Source organism: Calypte anna, chromosome 20 (genome assembly GCF_003957555.1).
Source record: "Calypte anna isolate BGI_N300 chromosome 20, bCalAnn1_v1.p, whole genome shotgun sequence".
Taxonomy (NCBI): Eukaryota; Metazoa; Chordata; class Aves; order Apodiformes; family Trochilidae; genus Calypte; species Calypte anna.
The window spans coordinates 2,545,232-2,568,296 of record NC_044265.1 but is presented as its reverse complement, the minus strand read 5'-3'; the positions used below and the strand labels follow the sequence as shown (position 1 = coordinate 2,568,296).

The 23,065-nt window shown below is 42.0% G+C and overlaps 1 protein-coding gene across 1 annotated transcript in view; it reads left to right on the top strand.

Moving 5' to 3' along the window:
- The window catches only part of PTPRT (protein tyrosine phosphatase receptor type T), a 327,684-nt gene that overhangs the window by 283,995 nt on the left and 20,624 nt on the right, over positions 1 to 23,065 (top strand). Inside the window, exons 21-24 of the mRNA XM_030463338.1 lie at positions 8,633 to 8,820; positions 15,089 to 15,176; positions 20,735 to 20,811; positions 21,345 to 21,381. Of these exons, the coding sequence (XP_030319198.1) occupies positions 8,633 to 8,820; positions 15,089 to 15,176; positions 20,735 to 20,811; positions 21,345 to 21,381 (390 nt within the window). The remainder of the gene's footprint in view (positions 1 to 8,632; positions 8,821 to 15,088; positions 15,177 to 20,734; positions 20,812 to 21,344; positions 21,382 to 23,065) is intronic.

Sequence of the window (23,065 nt, the reverse complement as noted above, 5' to 3'; positions counted from 1 at the left end):
CAGGAAGATGATGTTTGGTTGATCAGAATCTAACCAGTGGTATTTATCAGACCTGTCATTCTGGATTATCTACAGCAAATGTTCACTTCCAGACACAGTAATCTACTGTGGCTGCTTTGAACATTACTCTGAGCATGCTGAAGTCAGACCAAGAAGAAATTACAACTGATCACTGAAGAGCTTTGGCTTACAAAGTAACAGCAGGGACAGGGAGGATTGGAGGGGCTGCTACGGTGCACACATTTATCCTGCTAGCTATCAAAATGCTGATGGCAGTGAATGAGCCCTCTTTTAACCAGGAAGGGAGGGAAAGAAGTTCTTTTTTCCAGCAGGTTTGTTCTTGCTTCCCAGAGACTCAGTGTTGTCAATGGAAAAGTCCAAAGGTAGATTTATCTTTTGACTCTACCTTAGGAACAGGGCCCAGAGCTGCAGTTTGCCAGATGATGTTCAAGTGTTCTCTGTCTGGTGCTCAGCAGCTATGAAAAGTGGACCCTCACTTGAGAGACCAGTTTTCCCTTCTCTGTCCCACTGGGGAACATCATGATGTGAACTTGACTGAAGTTCTTGGTAAGCTGAAGCTCCAGGAGCAGTAGACAGATTCAAGTTATACTTCTCATGAGAAAGCCAAAGCCAAATAAACCCTCAAAACTTTCAAAATCCCAAATTTCAGAGAGAAAAAAGAGGAAATAGGGATTAAAACGGTCTTGTGCTTATGCAAGGACCAATATCCCTCTGTTACAGATGGGAAGTTAAGTAGAGAACACCTTAAGACATGATTTTCACATGCAGGTCGTGGCCCCAGCTCCACCTGAATTTAGCAGCCATGGGTGATGCTGTGCCACAGCCCTTAGCATTGCTGAAATTTCTACCTTGTGACTCAAAGACACATTAAAACCTTGGTGTTCTGCCTCCCTGGAGAGATTCACCAAATGGTGGATGTTGCTGTATGAGCAAAAGAAGTCTAATTTTTTACATTTATTAATATTCCTTCCTAGGAAAGAAAAAGACATCTTAAAAAGGGCATCACTCATCCCACTACCAATATTGGTCTTCGGGCAGTATCTGCAGTTCAGTGCTATTTCTTCCCATCTGTTATGCTTTCTGCTAATAAATATTCTGTATCTGCAATAGTGGATGACTCCCTAGGCTTGGCTGTGACATGATTTGTTGGTAGTAAGATACAGGGGCTTTTGGTTTTGCCTCTACCCTGTTCCATGCTTGATTAATACCATTTTATGTAATGCATGTTTTTAGCTCTGTAATTTTCTCTCCCAGCTGTAGACAGCTCTGGATTTAAAGGTTTTGCACAAGAGAGGAGTGAATATTTAATTCCAATGAATAAAGGAGAAAGATTTCCCTATTTTTAATACTTCAGTAAGACCCACATTGTACCAGTACTGTAAAGCTTGAACAGGAGGTAGTACAGCCTTAGAGGAGAAAACGTTCATGTCCAGTAGCTCTCAAAGATGTTCAGATGTCACCCCAGGGGGTGACATCTTCAGGGGAACCAGAGCCAGCACGTCCTTCCTTGCATCCATTAACATCTCCTGGCATCATGTTAGGGATGTTTACCCCGGTCCTCATTTCATCTTCTCAAGAGGATCCTACCAACAGCAATCACTGCCCTCCAGGGAGGATGAGGGTTGTAGCACCTTGTAGTTGGGCAGAACAAGCAGAGAAAGTTTGTTGTAGTGAAATCTCACACAAAACCTGGCCTGTGCTTAGCCATAGAAATTGGCCTTGAATATCAGTCTGCTGCAGCTTGCATGGACTTTTGCCTTGACCTTATCCATCTGCTGTGGGTACATCCACAGCTTTGTGTTTGAAGAACTAAAAAGAGATTAAGAAGCTGCTATTGCTGCATTGGTCTGACACCATTACTGGCTTTTAATTTGTGGGATGAGTTGTTTTTATGCCCTGGAAGCTTGAAAATCAATGACTTGATCTCTTCAGTTGGATCAGGCTGTAAGGAGCTGTGGGAGAGATTTTCATACCAGTTCCCTGTGCTAACACTGCCTGGCAGCAGAGAGTGATGGAGCCACAGGGTCTTGCAGGTTACTACTGGAGCTGAATTTCTCTTACATCTCCTTCTGCCTGCAGATGCTGAGGTAGCTTGGAAACTCTCTCTTCTAGTCTTAAGTGGCTTCTAGTTTTGTGGGCTCTTTAGAAGGTGCCAGTAGTTTTTCAGCTCTAACCAATGCATTGCCCTGTAAGGTCTGACAGCCTCTTGTCACCAAAGAGAGATTTGACTTGGTGAGGTCCTGAAGAGCTGATCTGTCATACTGTGCCAAATATCCCCAAGTCTCAGCCCAGCTCATCAAAGCATCCTCCTTATATCTTTAATTTTTCTGTTTTCACTGATTTAAAAAAAAAAAAGGAAAATGTATGCAATAGTCTTTATAATATTAGAATGCACTTGTGAAAGTTTTTTACCAAGCAATTCTTAAAAATCTCTCTACTTTTTCCAGTGTGGTTTTTTTAATTATTATTATGCACATGTGGCTTCTTCATACCATTTGAAATGAAAGATGAATCCTCCCTCTCCATCCAACCTCATGTCAGAAGGCTTTTTCTTAAGGAACATGCTCAGTTGGTATCATTAAACAAATTGTTTTGATTTTGGCTTACCATACCACCATTGGTATTGTATATAGCATGTTATAGCTGAATATCATAGAATCATAGAATCATAGAATTAGCCAGGTTGGAAGGGACCTCAGAGATCATCTAGTCCAACCCTCGACCCACCGGAGCAGTTGCTAGACCATGGCACTGAGTGCCACATCCAGTCTTTTTTTAAATGTCTCCAGGGACGGAGAATCTACCACCTCACCGGGCAGTCCATTCCATAGCCTGATCACCCTCTCCGTGAAGAAATTCTTTCCAATATCTAACCTAAACCTCCCCTGGCACAACTTAAGACTGTGTCCTCTTGTCTTGTTGAAGGTCATCTGTGAAAAGAGTCCAGTTCCCACCTCACTACAGCCTCCTTTCAGGTAGTTGTAGACAGCAATGAGGTCTCCCCTGAGCCTCCTCTTCTTCAGGCTGAACAGCCCCAGCTCTCTCAGCCTCTCCTCATAGGGCCTGTGCTCGAGTCCCTTCACCAGCCTGGTTGCCCTCCTTTGTACCTGTTCCAGGACCTCTACATCCTTCTTAAACTGAGGGGCCCAGAACTGGACACAGGACTCGAGGTGTGGCCTCACCAGGGCTGAGTACAGGGGAAGAATCACCTCCCTGGACCTGCTGGTGACGCTGTTTCTGATACAGGCCAGGATGCCATTGGCCTTCTTGGCCACCTGGGCACACTGCTGGCTCATGTTCAGTTTCTTGTCAATGCAGACTCCCAGGTCCCTTTCTGCCTGGCTGCTCTCCAGCCACTCTGTCCCCAGCCTGTAGCGCTGCATGGGGTTGTTGTAGCCACTTATCATATCATAAAGCCTTGATGCACCCAAAAGAAGAAATAAATGTTACCAGCTTGCACTATATCCCTAGTGTGTAAGGAAGGGATGTTATCCATGCTGTAGGCATCCTTGGGAGGTATCAAATAATTGACAACCCTTACTCTAGTGTAGAGAGCCTGGGTACCTGTGTAATTAAATCCATCACAAACACCACTCCAAGTATAATTTATTTTGTGCAAAGATGTCTTATCGTGTTACACGCTTGCCAAAGCTAAGAGAATAAAAATATAAACAGAGAAGAAAGACCTGACATTTCAGACACAGAAGGAATCTATTGATATTAAGGCAAAAGTTTAGAAACAAACTTCTCTCCTGATCCAGGGTGACACAACAGCCCAGAGCTGCTTTCAGTTGTTTGAGGCAAAGGTTAGGTTTTGGGTCAGAAGGCAACATCATTCTCTGTGTCCAGATTTCTGTGTCTCAGGTTAGGAAAGCTATGTTTACAAAACAAGATGACATCTCTATAAAAGGATCTAAAGTTTTAATCCCCAAAGGTGCTCTGGATGAGCAGGTGCCCTCCAAGCAGCCTTTCTAAGACCTTGCACAGGAGTCTGATCATACAAAGCCACTTCCAGGCTGGCAATCTGATTTCTCAACTATTTTTCATCCTATCTGTGACATCTATGGAGAAGTTTATCAGTTTTTCTGTGGAGGGACACTTTTTTCTTTGTTTTTTTAACCTGTCTGGGTAGCAACAAAAGTGTATAAAGCACAGTGGTGTAGCAGCAGGCAAGTAATAATATCTCACCCTCAGGGCTACTCATCAGATGGGGAAAGATGCCACCTTGCTGGCCTCTGTTTGAGCTTGTGTCTGCACATTGGATTCTAATGTGTTTCTCTTGGCAGCGTAAGACCTCAGGTTTTACTTCAGCAAGTTCATGATTATTTCTACAGCAAAGAAGAGAGTCCCAAGAAACACCATTTCACAAGTAGGAAGAGTGTATGATTATTGGGAGTGGAATCAACAGTGTTAAATTTCATTATCTACAGTTGCATTCTAAACAGATAAACTGAGATGCCTGAAGAGTTTCCCAGCCAGGCAAGTTATGTCAGAGTCAGTGCATTATTCATTTAACATCTTCTACAAAATTTCAGGCTATTCTATGAACACTTAGGCTGGTACTGAGAGTGCCAGCTTCTAGATATCAAAATATCTGCATTGGCAACAAATCATCTTAGTATAGGGAGTAAGAGTGTTGCAGTAAAAAGGGTTTTACTAGTGCAGCTGCTAAAATTAGAAGTGATCCTCTTACAAACAGCATCTTTGCAGCATGTTTTATTTACAGCTGCACAAAAGGAACTGTGGGAAATTGGAAATGGTTCTAGGAAGGAAGCAAAGCCCTGAACAACCTGCCCTAATGAGACTTCAGATGCTCTCAATTGATTTACTTTATCAAAGAGAAACTGAAGAAGTGATTTGATCAGTGCTTGCACGGGTCAAGATTTTAAATGCTCAGAGGGCTCTTTAATCTAACAGAAGGTATAATAGGATTCAGTGCCTGCAAGTCAAAGTTAAGCAAAATCTAATTGCAATTAATGAATGTTTAGACAGCAAGAGTAATTAACCGTTGCCACAACTTCTGGGGTCAGAATGGAATCACCATTTCTTGAAAACTTTTAATTTGTGTTGTTTGTTGGAACTGTATTCCATCTTCTGGAGACAACACAATATGGTAATATGTGTTCCTATCAACAAAATGAGGACAAATGACTAGATGTGCATATGAAATATAATTTAAAAAAAAACAAACTGATGCACAATTCTGCATGTTTAGGAGTTTCTGAGTAAGAGAGTGAATTATTTCAAGCATCTTTAAAAAAAAATACCTGTTTTCTTGCTTTGCTGGTCTTACTGGAAACTCATAAAAGGCACAGGTGCTTTAGAGTCACCATCAAAACTATAGTGAAAGTCTTGGCCACGTTGTCCTCCTTTGCAAGGGAATGGGGACATGTTTGTGAGAAGGAGATAGAGAGAAGGGACTATGGAGAAGTGCTGTGACTTTTTTAGTGCAATAACAAAGGCAGACGCCTGAGTTTGCTGCTATTTTTGTTGTTTTCCGGTGCCAAAAGGAATGAGATGGGGGTTTATAGCTGCAACCTGCAGGAAAAGCAAAGCCTGTTGGAGCATTCCAAAGACTCTTTGGTTGATTGTCCTAGGGAGAGATCAGGTTGCTGCTGCCTCCCCTCCTGCCTGCATTTGGAATTGTTCACAAAATTGCTGTAAACAGCAGATCTTGAGAGAAGGTGTTGTGCCTTGTGTGAGCAGCTCATTAACTGTTCTTGGGTTCAGGCACATGGTGTGATTAGATGGAGAAAGAACAATATGTTCCTTGCCTCAGGCTTTATTAGCAGAACATATGAACATTAGGCTCACCTCATATAGAACAGTTTGTCTCCATAAAAGTCTCTACACTCTTTCCTTGGCCCAGATAAAATGCTTGTGGAAGTAAGTGGCAGCCATCCCGAGCTGCTGAAAGAATTGGGTTTGGGTTTTCTTTCAGGTAGCAAAGAGGCTGTTCAAGATGTGCCCAGAGGAGGAGATCCTCTGTCTAGTTTCATCTCTGTGTGTCACTCAGTTGGGGGTAGGATGACCCAGATTGTGTGACACCTTTTTCACAGCAGAAACACTTGGCTGGGTGGGAGGGATGCAAAGGGTGTGATGGCACAGGCCATGCTGCAAGAGCTGTAAATGGGCTTTGTACCATTTTTTTAATGTCTGACTGAGGAGAGCAGTTGTCCCTCTAAACTCAAAGGCCAGTGTCAGATCCTGCTTTGCTGCTGAGCAATTTCCTCTAGTTCCAGATTCATAACGTGTGCCCCTACTTCTAGGGAGGCTACTTTGGAAAAGAGGGGGCACCACTTTCCTGGCTTTTACCTCTCCCAGTGATCCTCCTATCTGAGAGGAGAGCCAAGTATGCCAGAATTAAGAGATCTGATGAAGAGAGAAACAAGTAATTGCCTGCAAAGGAGCTGAGTGATCTGAGCTACATTTTACAAGTAGCCTCTGCTCTGTGTGGGCCTTTCCTGTATTAGCACCAGAACCAGCACATTAGTTTTAAGACTCCCCCTTGGATAGGGTTATTGTAATGTTTTTTAATTGGGGCTGATAAAAATGTGGCATTACTTGTAGGTTCCTCAGAGAAGCCAGTTGTGAAATTGGGTTTGTATTAAAGCTAATGATGTAAAATTAAGCATAGTACGTCTGTTGGAAATGGTCCGCGATAAAAATCTTCTCCTCTCCATTACAGGATGTTAATAGGGAATAGGGGAGGAAAGATGCACTAGGAAAGAGAATCCAACTAGGGGAATTAATAAGCCTTGAAATTCCCTCTGTTCAGAGTTCTCACACTGTCATTAGTCGGAGCATTAGGGATGATTATACAAATGCTCTGGATGTTACTCTTCCTTAAATCCCAAATTTATTCACATTTTGAATCTGAGGGTTGCTCTGCTAGAGCCATAGATCTGTAAAACCCTGAGTGTCCTGGGAATGGGATTGTATTGATGCGAACCTGGGACTCAGAAATGCTTAAATTCAGCAGCTTAATCTTCAGAGGAGATGATCACTTTGTGCTAATTTATTTCAGGAGAAGCAAGATGTGTTCAGCACCTCTGATAATTCACCCACCAGACCTTTTTATCTCCCCCTGGGGATCAGCTTGCCCCATGGCAGTGCCCACTGCTGGCATACCTCTGGCTTTTTTCCTTCTCACAGTCCTGCAGCTTCAGAACAAAGCATATGTCTGGCTTGGTGTCTTCCCCCTGATATAACAGGAAAGCAGCTGAAGCATTATTAATGTTTTTTTGTGTCATTGGTTTGCCAGTTGCTGGGAAGGCAGCCTGATGCCCTCATCTCTCTGCTCCTACCCAACTTGGAGGGAGGGACAACAGCAGAGTTCTAGGCTGCTTCTCATCAAAAATCCATGGTGATTTTTCAAGGATAGCAATGTTTACAGTGGCACTCTGGCTGTATTTCTGCCTCACAAAAATCACCCTGAAATTGCAATTTGATTTATTTATTCTTTATCCTTTCCAAAACATGACCGCAGTATTGCTGACAAGGGATAGTGTTTAGGCTCTTTGTCAGTAAGCTTGCTGTAAGAAATAAGCCTTCTGTATACAGTCTTAAGGAGGTTTTTTATGAACAATCTGAGGGAGATATATTTTCTGTTTGCTAATACCTTGGGTTTAGGTAAGACCAGAAAGAATTGATGTAGACTGTTAAGGTCTGTGTGTGTGTGCAGAAGAAACCAAGGATCTCAGTTGCCTGTAATCATAAAAAAGCAATGCTTTATTGGCCAGCTATTTAAATGTGGCCAACTCTGGTAGATAAGAACCTAAAATTTTCATCTAATTTAAGTTTCTGTTGTTAAAAATAACTATTGTGACAGTTTTTTAGTTATTTAATCTCTTTTCTATTAGTTCACCAGGAATATTTTGTTATGCATTTGTGTTCTGGGGATACGAGGTTACAATTCTATCTGAGCAATGATAGGGATCTTTTTTTTAATCCATTTCCTTCAAAAAGAAACATTTTGTCTTAAGTTTATATATCAGAAATTGAAGTTTCTGCATGCAAGATAACTATATTTTTATGCTGGTTTATTCTTGATGATAATATTACATCTTTGCAATTGATGTATAAATTTTAGGCCTGAACTAGCAGAGCAGTTTAATTTGCCTTTAACACCCTATGTGGCTTATTTGAAATGCTAATAATTTGTTTGCTATTAACTTGAGCCCCTTTCAGTTATCTCATATTTTACACCCCAAATCCTGCTTGAATGTCTTCCTCATCTGTATGCATCTTTCAGTTGTGTTCTTTGCAGGCTTGTGAAGAAAGGTAAGTAATGTGACTGGAGTTGTTATGCAGAGCTCACCCATATAAAATGTGCTATGTTGTTCTATGTGCTGTGTCCTCATTAGCCTGATTGGATCTTTACTCTGTTTCCCTTCTCTTTGGGTTTGTCTCCTGGACACAAAAACTACAGGAATGTGATTAATCTTTCTAGGCAGCTGTAGGCAAGTGCAAGTTTCCTACTTATTGCTTAACTTTCTTTTGCCTGCCCCAACCTATGGGATGGTGAAGCAAAAAAACCAAACAAAGCAAGAACCAGAGTGGAAATACCAGACAGGTGAAAGCTTGTTTTGCCTCCCTGTCTTTAAAACAGACAGTAGCCATGGAGAGATGACCCAGCCAGCCCTGACTATCCAGACCCACCCGTACCGGAGCTGCGAGCCGGTGGAAATGTCCTATCCCCGGGGACAGTTCCAGCCAGCCATCCGAGTGGCCGACCTGCTGCAGCACATCACCCAGATGAAACGAGGCCAGGGCTATGGATTTAAAGAGGAGTATGAGGTGAGAGGAACCTTCACTCACGTGGATAAGTAGAGAAGTTTTCACTCGTTAAGGAGAGGTGCTTGGGAGGGGAGGATGATGGTTTTAAAGAACTTCTTTTCCTTCATTCGCTTTGCCTCTTGATCCTTTCCTTTCTCCATCTGATTTTACAGTCTGATTTTACAGCACTAGCAGTTTTTTGATGGCCTTCTAGCCCAAAGGAAAGGTGTTTACTACAGCAGTTAGAAAACGACCTCATGCTCATCTGTTACCATGTGCCCCTTCTCCCATAAGGAGCAGACAAAAAATATTTAGCAGGTGCTGAACTCCAAGAAGTTCTTGGAGCCCCACAGTCTTTTACTTACTGATGTGCTTTAGTTGACAGCAGGACAAGCCAGGCTTTGAGACAAGGAATGGGTTTGGCTTTGAGCTTTCTGGGAGCTCCAAATACTCTTTAACAGTTGGTCAAATTAAATTACTGCCTAATGACCTGAATGCAGAATGATAAAGGCAAAAGCAGGCACCTGGTGTAGTTTAAGGAGTTTTCCAGCATGCTCAGACCTCTGGCTCAATATATGTTTGGCTGATCTACTCTTCCAGCTCCATGTGAAGAAAGAAGAAATGAGTAAGCTGCAAAAATGAAAGCAGCCCTCCCCCTCTTCCCAGCTCTTCCCCTAAACTGGAAAGACCAGGAATATAACCCAAATGGCAGAAAGAAACATGACACTGGGGAGGAGTTGGAAGAGGAATATGCATTTAGAGGAGAGAGAACAGAAGAGGGAAATAGCATCAAACATATGTGAGACTTTGCTTTTGCAAGTGATAATTATAATGAATGTAGTAAGCTTGTGGGAAGGCAATAAGCAATTAATATGCATAGTGGCATTAAAACTACTTAAAAATAACATAACAGCTGTGAAAAATAAGTTACTTAATGAAAACAGCTCACTTTTCCACCCTGCAAGTGAGAGTCCATGGGGTTTGTGTCACTGCTGCAGGGTTTTGCTGTAACTGAGAGGCAATCTTATCCTGGTTGTTGCTAGGGAGTATTTTTTTAATCAGATGGGATCAAAAACTGTCAAAATAGGTATTTCTGGTAAGTGTATGTTAACCAGGTCTAGTCACTCATGACCTACAATCAGGCATGCTAATTAAACTATCAATAGAGAGAGCTCTGTTCAATATTGTAAAAGAGGGAGAATTCTTGTAGGAGATTTACTTTGCCCCCTGCCTCGGCCTCCATTTCCATGAATAGTCTCCAAAACTGCATTCAGCTCAATTACAGATGCCCTAAGATCTAGTTCTTGATGTTCAAGAAGAAAACAGGTGCTGGCATATATGTAATTTTCTGGCACTGGCATTGGTAATTATCAAAATAACACATTAGCATGAAAAATGTCAATGCAACTTTCAGCTCCCTAAGTTCTGCCTTTCCCAGAAAGTGCTATCTACATACATCTATAATGACGATGACATTATATAGATTTGCATAATTCCTTTCTTTACAAGAAATAGCCTGGAGAATGCCACAATCACATGTGCTGTTCTACCCTTCAATCAGAGGTAATTGCCTGAAGTAGCAGTCGGTTTTAGTGCTAGAATTTTGTTTTCAGAGCATGGGACACAGGCAGCACTTGAGCTCCAAACAGCTTCCAGCCACTGCCAGCAATGCCACCACCATGGGGAGGATGTCAAGGAGAGTGGTACAGCTCCAGGAGGGTGGGAGGTGTAAGTTGGCTGAGAGTGGTACCACAGGCTGGAATCTGGAGGAACACAAAGCTGCAAAGCTGGCTTTGCAAAACATTTTGCAGAGTGGTTGATAAAATCTTTAAAAGGATTCAGTGTCTCTTTTAAGATGCTTTTTTCATGCACTAATATCAGTGTCACCTCCAAATATGTTTTTGGTGGGTTTTTTTCCATCTAAGGAGCTGGTTTTTCTGCATACTTTGCAAACTGATAGGATAAAATACTGCCCTTTTAGTGACATGTTACCAAATGTTATTCTCATGAAGAATCACCTTGAATGGAGTGTATCAGTCACTAATGTCAGTGTCTTATCTCTGTACATTCTTCTCTCTACTGAGTAACCTGCAAATTGTGTTTGCTATTTGTTTAAAACACACCTTCACCTACAGACTGGGAGAGCTCAGGCAAAATGTTTCACCAAGGGCATCTAGAAGAATATTTCTGGTGCTTGCATCTTGCACATAACCCCCCAGTGAGAGGAAAAGCAGGATGTGATTGTGTAAGTGGTGTCACTGCTGGTGTGAAATGGATGCTAACTGCGTGTGTGTGAGGGTGGCAATCTGTCAGCACTTGCCATGTGTGTGTTATTTTGGGTCTGCCTGCTGCACCTGAGGCCAAAGTGTGACTTAGGCCTTTTTTTTTTTTTTTTGGCTGCTGCTTCTCCTTAGCAGTTAAACATGTAGTCCACAAGAGAAAAATATATCACTGGCAGTGGATGTAGATAGCACTATTTAGGATTAGGCAAGAGCCGTAAACATTTAAACGGGACACGTTTAAATGTCACCTGCTCCTTCTTCAGCACATATCAGCCCTGATTTGTTGCAAGCTGTGGGACTTGTCCCACAGACTTACTGCCAGCACCAATTACTGGCTATGGAGATAATAAGCTTAAGTATCCAAACTCATTTTCTGTTATGATTTAGGATGTCACTGGAGTACATTCTCCGGCTGCATTAATGAGACCGTGTAGTTATTTTGGATTTTGTGGCTCTTTCCTCAAGCATCTTATTATTGAGAGTCTCTAGCTTGTTGAAGTCACCTCTGAGTTTTAACCCTTTCATTTCTGCCTGGCTATAGTAAAAATAAAAATCCTGGGGTTCAGGCTCTGATGCAACATAGCAAAATCATAGAATCACAGAATCGGCTGGGTTGGAAGGGACCTCAGAGATCATCAAGTCCATCCCTTTATCCACTCCCCCTCTGGTTCCCAGCCCATGGCACTGAGTGCCACATCCAGTCTCTTTTTAAATATCTCCAGGGATGGAGAATCCACTACTTCCCTGGGCAGCCCATTCCAATGGCTGATCACTCTCTCCGTAAAGAAATTCTTTCTAATATCTAACCTAAATTTCCCCTGGCACAACTTGAGACCCTGCCCTCTTGTCCTGTTGAAAGTCGTCTGGCAAAAGAGACCAACCACCCCCTGGCTCCAGCCTCCTTTCAGGGAGTTGTAGACAGCGATGAGGTCTCCCCTGAGCCTCCTCTTCTCCAGGCTGAACACCCCCAGCTCTCTCAGCCTCTCCTCATAGGGTCTGTGCTATATTTGGCAGCAAGGTGTTTTCTGAGACAACCCTGCCTTAAGGCTTTGCTACAGACCAGGATGGGGAACTTAACTAGCTGCAATGCTGCTTTTCAGATACTTTTTTGTCATCCAAAGCAGCCTTTAGCCTTGTCACAGAAGGGCCATGGAAAGAGTTTTGCAACCACATTTGAGAAGGTGGTGGCTGCAAGGAGTGGGCCAGGACTCTGTGTCAGGCTTTGAGATGAGCAGCAAAGCTTTGAGTTGATGCTGTTGACTTTGGCAGCAATAATTCAACGTTGGGGTAGATCAGTGCAAAGGAATGATTCAAGTTGTCATATTTAAAGTAAAAACACACAGCACACTAACTAAATGCATATGTTGGAAATTAAGTTGGCTTGCAATAGGTCTCAGTTTAATGCAAACACTTCAGTTATGTTTGGAGTATGTTGTTTAGAAAACTTGACTGAGATGAAGCTGACTTTAATAGATCTTTCTTTGTAATCTCAGATAAAAATAGATCAAATTGGTTTAAAAAGCATCATTGTAATGTAAATTCCACTACTGGGAACCATTTCAGTATAAATTTTACAAAACTTCTCAAAAAGAAGGAAAATAAGAAAAGCCTGCAAATGGAGCCCAATGCTTTGAACACTGAAATTTTGCAGTTGTTAAAGAAAGAAGGGGAAGAGTTTCCTGTGAAATGAGGGTCAAATCCCTATGGCTGAGTCATCTGGTGTGTAAGTAGGAGTACAAGTTACACCTCTGCTAAGAGAGTTTGTGTCTCACCAGCCAGAGCTGTGCTACCTCTCTCTAGAGCCAGATAGTTCTGTTAAAGGCAGAGATTTCTTTGGTACTGAATGTGATGGAAAATCTTGGACTCTTAAATCTTTGGGGGCTACATCAGGCAAATATAAAACCATCCATTTCAATGGAGAATTGTATGTTTGGATCATATGAAAGGATGGAAGGATAGAGCTTGCTGAAAGGGATTTATTGGACCTGAGTGTATTTTCTTTGGCCAAGTTAGCTTCTCTCATACAGAAGTCATGACAAAGAAAAAAAAAAAAAAAAGAAAATTCGATTTCTTTTTCTTTTCAGAAGACTATGTTTAGATGTCTAATGATTGTTGCCATTCTCTGGTCAATCAGCTGTAATTTTATATTAGTGGAGGGAAAAAAAGGCACTTTTTTCCTCAGTCTTTGAAGATGAAAATGAACCTTACTCACCTCCCTTCTTTTACTCACGGATTTTTTTGTTGTCTGTGGGTTCGTTGATTGGTGTTGGGTTTGTTGGTTTTTTTTTTTTTTTTGCTCAAGAGATGAGCTGCTATTTGAAAACAGCTGTCTGTAAAGGAAATATATGTGTGATCAAAGCCCTCACCAATTACAGAGTTATTACTCATTCTCCTGGGCTTTTGAATAGGAACTCACCATCTCTGTCTTTTGTCAGCAATGCTCCTGGCAGTGCTGCAGTGCCTGACATTTTCTGTCCTGGAACCCCTTTGGGGGAAATTCACAACGAGTTGGTCTGCCAGGGGTTTGCTCATATTAAGTTTAATTGTAATGTCAGTGTTGTAGATCCTAATAATTGTGTCTCTCTGCTATTGCACTCAGGCACAGTAATAGACCTGGATGGCTTGTGAAGATGAATATAAATTCATTTTCCAGCACAGCTGTGTCAAACTCCCTGCTTCTAGCTGAGGCAGATACGATTCTACAAAGAGTGTGGTATTAAAAAAAAAAACCTGTAATTCCCTAAGGACCATAAATAATGAAATTTATAATGTTGGTTTTAGTAAGGTAGGATTCTGATAGAAAGATCTCAGAAGAGGCAGATCTAGAAAGGACTCTCAGCAGAAGCTCTTCTCCTCCCCTGTGTTTCAGCACAATCAAGCAGCTGACACCAGGAGTTTGCAGGCCAGGGCTTTGCAGCCAGGTGGTACCCCAGGAGCTGGGGGTACCCCAGGAGCTGGTGCTGTCCTGACTGCTTCAAGCCACCTGTGCCCACATCCCCAACAATTCTGAGACAGGGAGAGGGATCCTCCTACCTGCAGGCAGTCCAGGCCTGGATGCATCCTTCCTCCATGTACCTCAAGGGCAAGTGGCTCTTTGAGTGTGTTCAGAATAGCCACAGGACAAAGCCATGGGGCAGGTTGGCACTCTGGGCTGCTTATCTCCTTACCCCATCCTTTCTCAATTAGAAAAAGCACATTTTAGAAAAATTATTTTCATCCATCATGAGCATTTTATCTCCCTTTACCTCTCCTCCTTAGACACGATCTAAATATTTGAGCTTTTTTCCCTTTTCCCCCCAAGGAAACAACTAGTGGCTTGTATTGCATCACCCTATTATTATTACTACAGAAACAGCTGAAACCATTGTATCTGTTTCCTAACTTCAATAAGAAAGAATGAACTTTCTGTTCCTGCCATTTGGGTTGTTCTTAGAAATGCATTGATAGAACAGTTTGGTTCTGAGGCAAAAGCTAAAACTGTCAAAACTTTGGGACCTTGATAAATAGTTTGGGACTTGAAAATAAAATAGTTTGGGACCTTAAAACTCATCCAGTCCCAACCTCCCTGCATGAGCAAGGTCACCTCCCACCAGCCCAGGTTGCTCCAAGCCCCATCCAGCCTGGCCTGAACACTACCAGGGCTGGGGCAGCCACAGCTTCTCTGGGCAGGTCCATGAAATCTCCAGATGTTCTACAGGGGCAATGGTGCTTAACCTGCAACTGTGCACTCCAAAACAAAGCCTCCTGATCCTTTCAGATCTGAAGTAACAGCAGGAAGATGATTTTTTGCTAGCAAGAGGCCAAGAGATGCAAATGGGCTGCATCAAACTTGGTGGTTATTTATTTTTTTTGCATTAGTGGATGTGCCCTTTCCCGGGGAGCAGCTGGTTGCTTGGCTGGCTGCTGAATTATGCAGAGCCTTTATTTTTGCCTGGCTCAGTCATCTTAATCCACCTGAAGGCATTGGCCAGATTTTTATAAACACTCTGCTATTGTTTGTTTTGCAGGCACTACCTGAGGGGCAGACAGCATCCTGGGATACAGCCAAGGAAGACGAAAACCGCAATAAGAACAGATATGGAAACATAATCTCCTGTAGGTGTAAATTCACATTAAACTGAGCTTTCTGTAAGATTTTTATAAGCATCCTGTGGAAAAGGGTGTGCTGCAGAATCTCACTTAAAAGGTGGTTTGGAATTCTGGGCGTTCAGTAGTTCATTCTCTTTGTTACCAGCTGTTTCTATTTCATTTATTTATTTATTTCATGGGTTCGTTTATTATTTTATATGAAGTTATTGCATGGCTTCATGAGGTTTTCTTCACATTTCTTATTTCCCTTGCTTTTTGCTAAGTGTTTATAATTTAATGGCTAAATTCTTTTGTCAGATTTTCCCACTGGGTGGTGATGCCCATTTTCCCACCACCCAAAGGAAAATGGAGTGAAATCTTTGCTTCCCTTTTAAAAGCCTGGAGAGGAGGAAGGGAAGATGCCTAAAGAAGGGGCATGTGATACATCAGACATCTTTTAAAACCAGGAGGGAATTATCAGCCTTTAGCCAGACCCTACTGACAGGTGACACTGGGCAACTTTCCTTAGGAAAAGCAGCAAAAGGATCCAGAACAGGGAACTGGAAGCAAAGTTTGGAGTAGGAGAGGTTTTCAATCTGGGCAGATCATGAAAAGAAATTCTGCTCAGTGGGTACAAACTGTGCCAAAGCCTGAGCAGAGGAGGGGAGGTGGGAACCCATTTCACCCTTAGCTACTTTGTTGTGCTAGAATTGTAATGGCTGATAAAACCCAGAGTGTGCCCTGATTGCTCTTACCAGTTTAGATGATAAAAAGGCTGCAGATGGCAATTAGTGTTATTTATTTAACCACAGTTGTCATTTCATCTCTCCTGGAACAAGATACCACCTGCTTTTGGGGCAGTGAATTGAAAAGTCAGATTTGGTCAGATTTTGATCTAACTTTTTTGTGACTGCTTCAGAGACTTTTGTTAAAATGTGGGTTTGTAAGCTCTAGGAATAAGGAACACTGCTCAGTGAGTCACAGCAGATTAGATCTTGTCTTTATGGCCTTCTGGGTACTAGAGCACTTACAGGACTGTTTTACTCAGCTCACTGCTTTCCCAGGGCTATATTAACATCGTGCCTCTCTGTGAAAACCTCAATCTTAATGCCAGCCCCAACAGCTGCTGCTCTTACATCTTCAACCCAAAACTGCAGATGAGGCTGATTTGTTCATGGAGAGAGGCTGCAAGAGAGCTCCAAGCTTTCCCCTGCTTTAAAACCTGGCTTTTCAGGGTTGCCTTCAGTCTGCAACACTAGGATGATGTTTTGGAAAAGCTGAGGGGTGTTTTTTTGGGGTCTGTACAACCACAGAAGCCCACTGCTAATGGTGGAAGGATGCATGGCAAGTGCACAGATTTGTCATGCAGGAGGGACCTGCCCTACTTAAACGTTTTGTTACATTGGCAGAGCCCACAGGCTTAGCTCCCATCCTTTGAGTATGAAAGCTGTGCACTCAGTTGTAGAAATGAAGGATTTTTCTTTTGGGGGCAAAGGTAAGTAGTGGATCCACTTATATGTTGAATTGAAATGACTCAAATTTGCTTTGGAGCCCAGATACTGAGGCCTTCAAAGAGCATCAGCAAGTGGTTATTTGGGGAGAGATGCTGAGTGTTCCTGGACTGAGCTGAAGCCATTGCATAGAACACAAAACATGCAGAAGCTATATGGGACCTTTGTCTCTATTCTTCTTCTTCCCACTTCTCCAGATTTAGAGCCATTATGTTGTAAGAGAGTACAAACCCTTAAGAGTTGAAGAAATAAAGATGTAGGATTGCTTTTTGTTTCAGCTTAGAGGAGTGCACTCTCTTTCCCTTTCTTTTCTGCTTTTATTGGGAATATTATTACAGGAGGAAGTCAGTGCTTGTGCTGCTGCTGCTTCAGATATGTCCCCCCATCTCCAGTGGGAGATTTTCTTAGGGGATCACTTAGGATTTAGTCTTGTGATGGTCTGTTAAAAACTATTGTAACAACAGACAGTGAAAAAAATTGCTTTGCTTCCTTTACTCTGACTACCACATGCTTTGGGTTGGAAGACTGCATTAATCAGAGAATTTTATGGCAGAAGAGTTAAAGAATAGAGTGGGATTTGCAGAGGTCTCAACTTGATCATGGTACATGATCCTGAGAGGCTGGGAAATAACACACCTCACTGGTACCCCCTTTTAAGCACAGTCCAGACTCAGTAGGCATAAAAAGGAAAGGACAGTCCCCCTGTTGTACCAGATCTGCATTGAACCATTTCAAAAGATGTCTGTATGTCTGTTGACTACATGGGAAACCTTGCCTGCCAGGTTAGACTCTCTTCCTAATATTTAGATGGTGAAAGTTGTCTGAGATTAATCCAGTGCTGGTGTCAAATGAGATGGGGAAAACTGCACTGATATTTCAAGGGATCACTAATGGGAATTTTGACAGAAGTCTGCAAGTGTGACATTTTTGTGCTAAATGGGGAGCACAATGCTTTTCAGTGAAATTCTTGTCATGTCTGAAATCTTTTTTTCAGAGCAATTTTTAAGGCACTTTTCATACAAATTTAGAGTTCTGGTAACTTGCATACAGACTAGAGTAAACAGGGAGAAAGAAAAGAATTTAGACTTTTGTTGAAGCATTTTTGCATTTTTTGCAGTTCTGAAAGTCAGATTCAATTTTTCTTCTGCTTCTCCCCTCACTTTTAAAGTTTCTTCTGACCCATTGGTACCATACAGGGATATGATGTCTGTTAAATCTACAGAAGAAATGAGTGACACTTTTGTATCAGTCTGCCAGATGTGTGGGCTCCTTGGCTGGTGTAGTCCAGTGGAAAGGGTGCAGAATCAGATATAAATTCTGACTGTGGGGAGAAGATTTAATGAAGACATTTGGTGTTCTCTAAAAAGCCCTTTAAGGTCTATAGGTGGAAAGACTTAAGTATACAAGGTCATTACTGATCCTAGCATAATAAGTAGCATTGGGGTTTGCTTCTCTCCATTAAAACAAAGCTGCCAAAGTTTGAGGTGAAAAAGGGGACTTACAAGGTAAGTTATGTCATGAAGTTTTATTCAGACTGTGCTCCTAAAGTTATGGACAATATTAAAGGCACCATGAAGACATGGGAAGTATTCTGTGTGCTTACCATGTACAGATTTTTTTTTCCCTGCCCTCTTCACACTCGTAAGAGAAGTAAATCCCCACAGGAATATCATTTTCATAAAATATGCAATTAAATATTGTTAATTCTGTCTTCCTGAAGAAAAAGTTCAACTAAAAGTGTTTTCATTTGGTCCCAAAACACAATTGGACAGAAATATGTACAGCTCTTGTTTTTAAATAAATATATTATAAAAATTATAAATAGATAAATAAAACATTCATTTCCAATAATAAATTCTTCATCTGCTACTGATCTTCAGGGAGAGAATAACCACGTTTGGCTTAAAGGGAATAAAACCAACAGAACATTCCATAGCTACAGAGCATAATTGTCTTTAATGGAACGACCTCTTCTGCACTCTCATTCTCAGGTCTCTCCATGTAGATCCCTCTGGAGATTCTCATCCTGTCTGTTTTCAGTTTTTAAATAAAGAGTGGCTCCAAGAGCTGAAGCTTAAATTTGTGGTTTGGTTCTATTAAATTTTGAGAGGCAGGTTCTTCCTTGAGGGTTGTTGAGAGCACTTCAGCTCCACACCATGTGCAGACACTGCCTTTGTCCCACTTGAAAAAAAAATCAGCTTGAAATTGTTTTCACCTTCCATTGGGGTCATTTTTTTTGTCTCCTCATTTTGTAGTTTTATTGTTGCAATAAGTTAAGACTTTGGTACCAGTATTATATTCTGGCATCACAAGAGGAGTCAGCAAATGTTCCCTTCCCCACCATTAGCTCCAGGGGTTTCTTTCTTTGCTTTGCTTCTGTATGATTCTTAACGAGCTCAGTTTGCTGCCTTGAACTCTGAAATTGTCTAAGGGAGATTTTGTGTAGTTCATCCAGGTGCCCTGTTTAATCAGTTCTTTGTCAGTCTCTGTGTATTGCTCCAAGTATAAATTCTTTTGTTGTCTCTCTAACCACATGATTTACTGCAGCTCCTGGAGTGGTTGCCTTGAGCGCAGGTAATTGTTTGGAGTTGGGAACAATATCAGCACTTTAAGAAATACACTTCCACTCATCTGCAAAGGTTATATTTATTAATACAAATGGAAGAGAGCTTTTGATGGATTCACCTGAGTAACTGGCTTTGAATTCAAATATAGGATTTGAGAAATACAGCAAAGTGGTTGTATTTTTTTGGGTGTGAAACTCACCCACAGAATGAGCAGAGTATGAGAATGATTGTTTTAACCAAATGAATATTTAATATATATCCAAATCTTGGGTTTTCAGCACTGCATGCACATTTGTCTCCACAATTATTGTCTGATTCTACATTTAATTAAGTAATCACTAAAACTCTTTTTGCTGAGTTACTGCAGAATCTCACCTCGTATTTTTATGTTTCATTGCTGTAATTCTTTTTAATTAAATGTACATCGTGCTTAAACCCATATTTTGCAAAATGCTTCTAAAAATTAATGCTTCACTGGCTGAGACCTAGGGTCTACAGAGCTGGTAGAGGGGAAATAAACTTAATGGTCTCTGTATTATACCTCTTTAATACATCCTTTAAAAATTATCCCATTTCCATCAGTGACCTCCATAACCCAGTAACCTTTGTTGAGCAACTGGCCCTTAGATAGCAGCTCTGCAGTTAATTGCATGGCAGTGCTGGGATTGCCACCCCAAGTCAGCTCAACAGCCCAGCTTGCTGAGAATCTCCTTTGACAGAGCCCAGCACCAGCTGCTCCAAAGAAAGATCAGAATATTCCCTTGGTGGAAAATCATGACATAATCTGCCTGCTGGGGCTGTTCCCTTCTGTGTCTGAGCTGTAGAACATGCTGGGAGATGAAAAGATTGGTATCTGCTATTTGATTGCCTTATCTGAAGTAATTTTGAACGCCCTTAAAACCTGAAACTTTTCTAATTTATTTTTTTTAATAGTTCCTTGATTCTGCTTTGCTGCCCTGAGTTCTGTGGCTTGCATAAAGGAAGGTTGCTCTGATTTCCTTTGGTGTTTCCTTCAATTTTCTGCTTTACCCCATTTGTTATTTCCAGGATTCCATTTGCCATTTTAACCTGCTTAACTTTTTGTACCTCTCTTAGGACCTATTTATTTTTATCCTCATTTTGACAGTTTTAACTTTTGCCTCAGTTTCCATAGCTCAGCTGAAGCCAGAGGGGATGTTACCTCCAAGCATATGGGTGACTCTTGTAATGGAGATCCAACCTGCAAAGATCTGGCCTGAAACCCCTGAGCTGAGCAATATTTGTGGCTTTTGTAAAAGCTCTGTAACAATTTTGGTGACAGCAGTGAAGTTAATGAGCACAGGGTATGAATGAACACTAACCTAAGGATATAAATGTTGTAAGAACAGGCCTTGTAAGAACAGCACACCTGTGATATTCTTTCAATTATATTTTTTATTGTAAATATTCTATTATCCACTTGCAGGAATCAGCAGAAATTAATTTTTATCGTTACTGTCACTTTTTTTTTTTTCTTTCCTTCTTTCAGATGATCATTCAAGAGTGAGATTGCAGCTCCTGGATGGGGACCCTCACTCTGACTACATCAACGCCAACTACATTGATGTAAGGCTCCTGGACATTCCCTCTGTGACAACAGCTCCTCCTGACAACCCTGCTTAGGAACTTGGTGCATTGTACATAGGGACAGGCTGTTGGTCTGATAGCACTGACAGCTGAACATTGTACAAACATCGTGTTGTGACAGGGAGAAGGTTCTTGCTCTCCAGTTTATTCTCTCTGACCAATCTGGACAGATGGAGATTTCCTGTGTTTGACAGATCCACCAACATAAGCAGGGTGTGGGCTAAATGACGTGTGTGGAAATCCATATCAGGCCCCTCACAATAGCATTAGGAGCTATCTGACACTTAGTGACTCCTCACAGAGTTGCTGTGCAGAAGGCATGTAAATAGATTGGCTTTTTTTTTTTTTTTTCACTGTTATGAAATAACGTTGAGCAAGCAGCCTCTCTCACACACACAGATTGACCAAATGAATGTGCATTTCTTGTATGCATCTCCTAAATCTTAGGAACATCCCAGCACTCAGAAAAGGGATGAAAAATGCACCATCACCTGTTTTTCTTTTTTCCCCAGGGCTACCACCGGCCTCGCCATTACATTGCGACTCAAGGCAAGTTCATAGAATCATAGAATCATAGAATCATAGAATCAACTGGGTTGGAAGGGACCTCAGAGATCATCAAGTCCAGTCCTTGATCCACTACTGTTGCAGTTCCCAGCCCATGGCACTGAGTGCCACATCCAGTCTCTTTTTAAATATCTCCAGACACGGAGAATCCACTACTTCCCTGGGCAGCCCATTCCAATGCCTGATCACCCTCTCCAGAAAGAAATTCTTTCTAATCTCCAACCTAAACCTCCCCTGGCACAACTTGAGACCCTGCCCTCTTGTCTTGCTGAGAGTTGCCTGGGAAAAGAGCCCAACCCCCCCCTGGCTCCAACCTCCTTTCAGGGAGTTGTAGAGAGCGATGAGGTCTCCCCTGAGCCTCCTCCAGCCTGAACACCCCCAGCTCCCTCAGCCTCTCTTCATAGGATATTTGCTTAAGTCCCTTCACCAGCCCAGTTGCCCTCCTTTGGACCTGCTCCAGCACCTCAATCTCCTTCCTGAACTGAGGGGCCCAGAACTGGACACAGTACTCAAGGTGTGGCCTCACCAGGGCTGAGTACAGGGGCAAGTTCATTCTTGTATGTCTAAATATTTGTAAAGCCACTGGTGTTCTACACTGTTGTAAGATCCCTTCATAGGATGATGTCTTCTGTTTTGGAAAGCATCTTAAAACTTGGTAGAAGGGAATAAAAAAAGAAGGATATGGAATGTTGTAGAGAAACAAGATAAACCAGGTGCCTCGAGTTGCCAAAGAGTGGGTGTGAGTCCACCTGTGCCTGATTAGGACAGGCCCCTATTGGGCATGAGCAAGACCAGGGGGCCAATAAAGGTGGGACACACACCCACAGAGGCAGCTCACTCTTGTGTGAGGCAATGGAGAGGCCAGCAGCTCGTCGAGCCTCAGGAGCAAGAAAGGCTCTTCCTGCTACAGAATGTTCCAAGATCTTTAAGGCTCTCAAATGTAAATACTCCAGCTACAGGAATAAAAACTGCTACAGATGTAGAGGTGACAATACAATCTATAATGTGTCCTTTGCGCATGAAGTATGAGATTACAATTAAAAGGGACTTTATGGGGCTTGGGTTTACCTACTGGAGTGAAATTGCTTGAGGAGGGCAGCAGGAAGAAGCCTGTGACTGATGAACTTTAGGTTGGTGGGTGCCTGTAGGAAACACATTTGAACACCACCTTCTGTGAGCTGGTTGATGAGTTTCCTATGCCTTTAGGAGGAAAAAAAAAAAAAAAAAAAAAAAAGGAAAAGCATTAACAACCAACCCAGTTTGATGCTGGGGGCTATCCCTGTTAGAGGGCAAACCTCCTACTTCTGCTCTTTTTCACAGGTTTCTGTTTTCCTGCCTCACATGACCATTTCCTCAGCCATTGTTTGTCCTCATTGTTGTGTCTCCCTTACCTGCTAAAGTGATGTAATTTACAGAAATTACTCTTAAATTCTGCTTTATGAGTTGATGGCTGGCCTGTCCCTATTAAAAGAGTAAAGAAACATCTTAGAATAAAACTGGAAATTGAGGGTGTACGAACATAGGGCTGAGCAATGCAGAGGAGATGGAGGATGGGCAGAGCAGGCAAAAGGAGTCCCTGGGAGGATTTTGTCCACAGTGTAGGAGACAGAAACAGGGGCAGAGAGTGGCTCTGGTATAATAAACCTTTTGTGAGTACTGGCAGGTT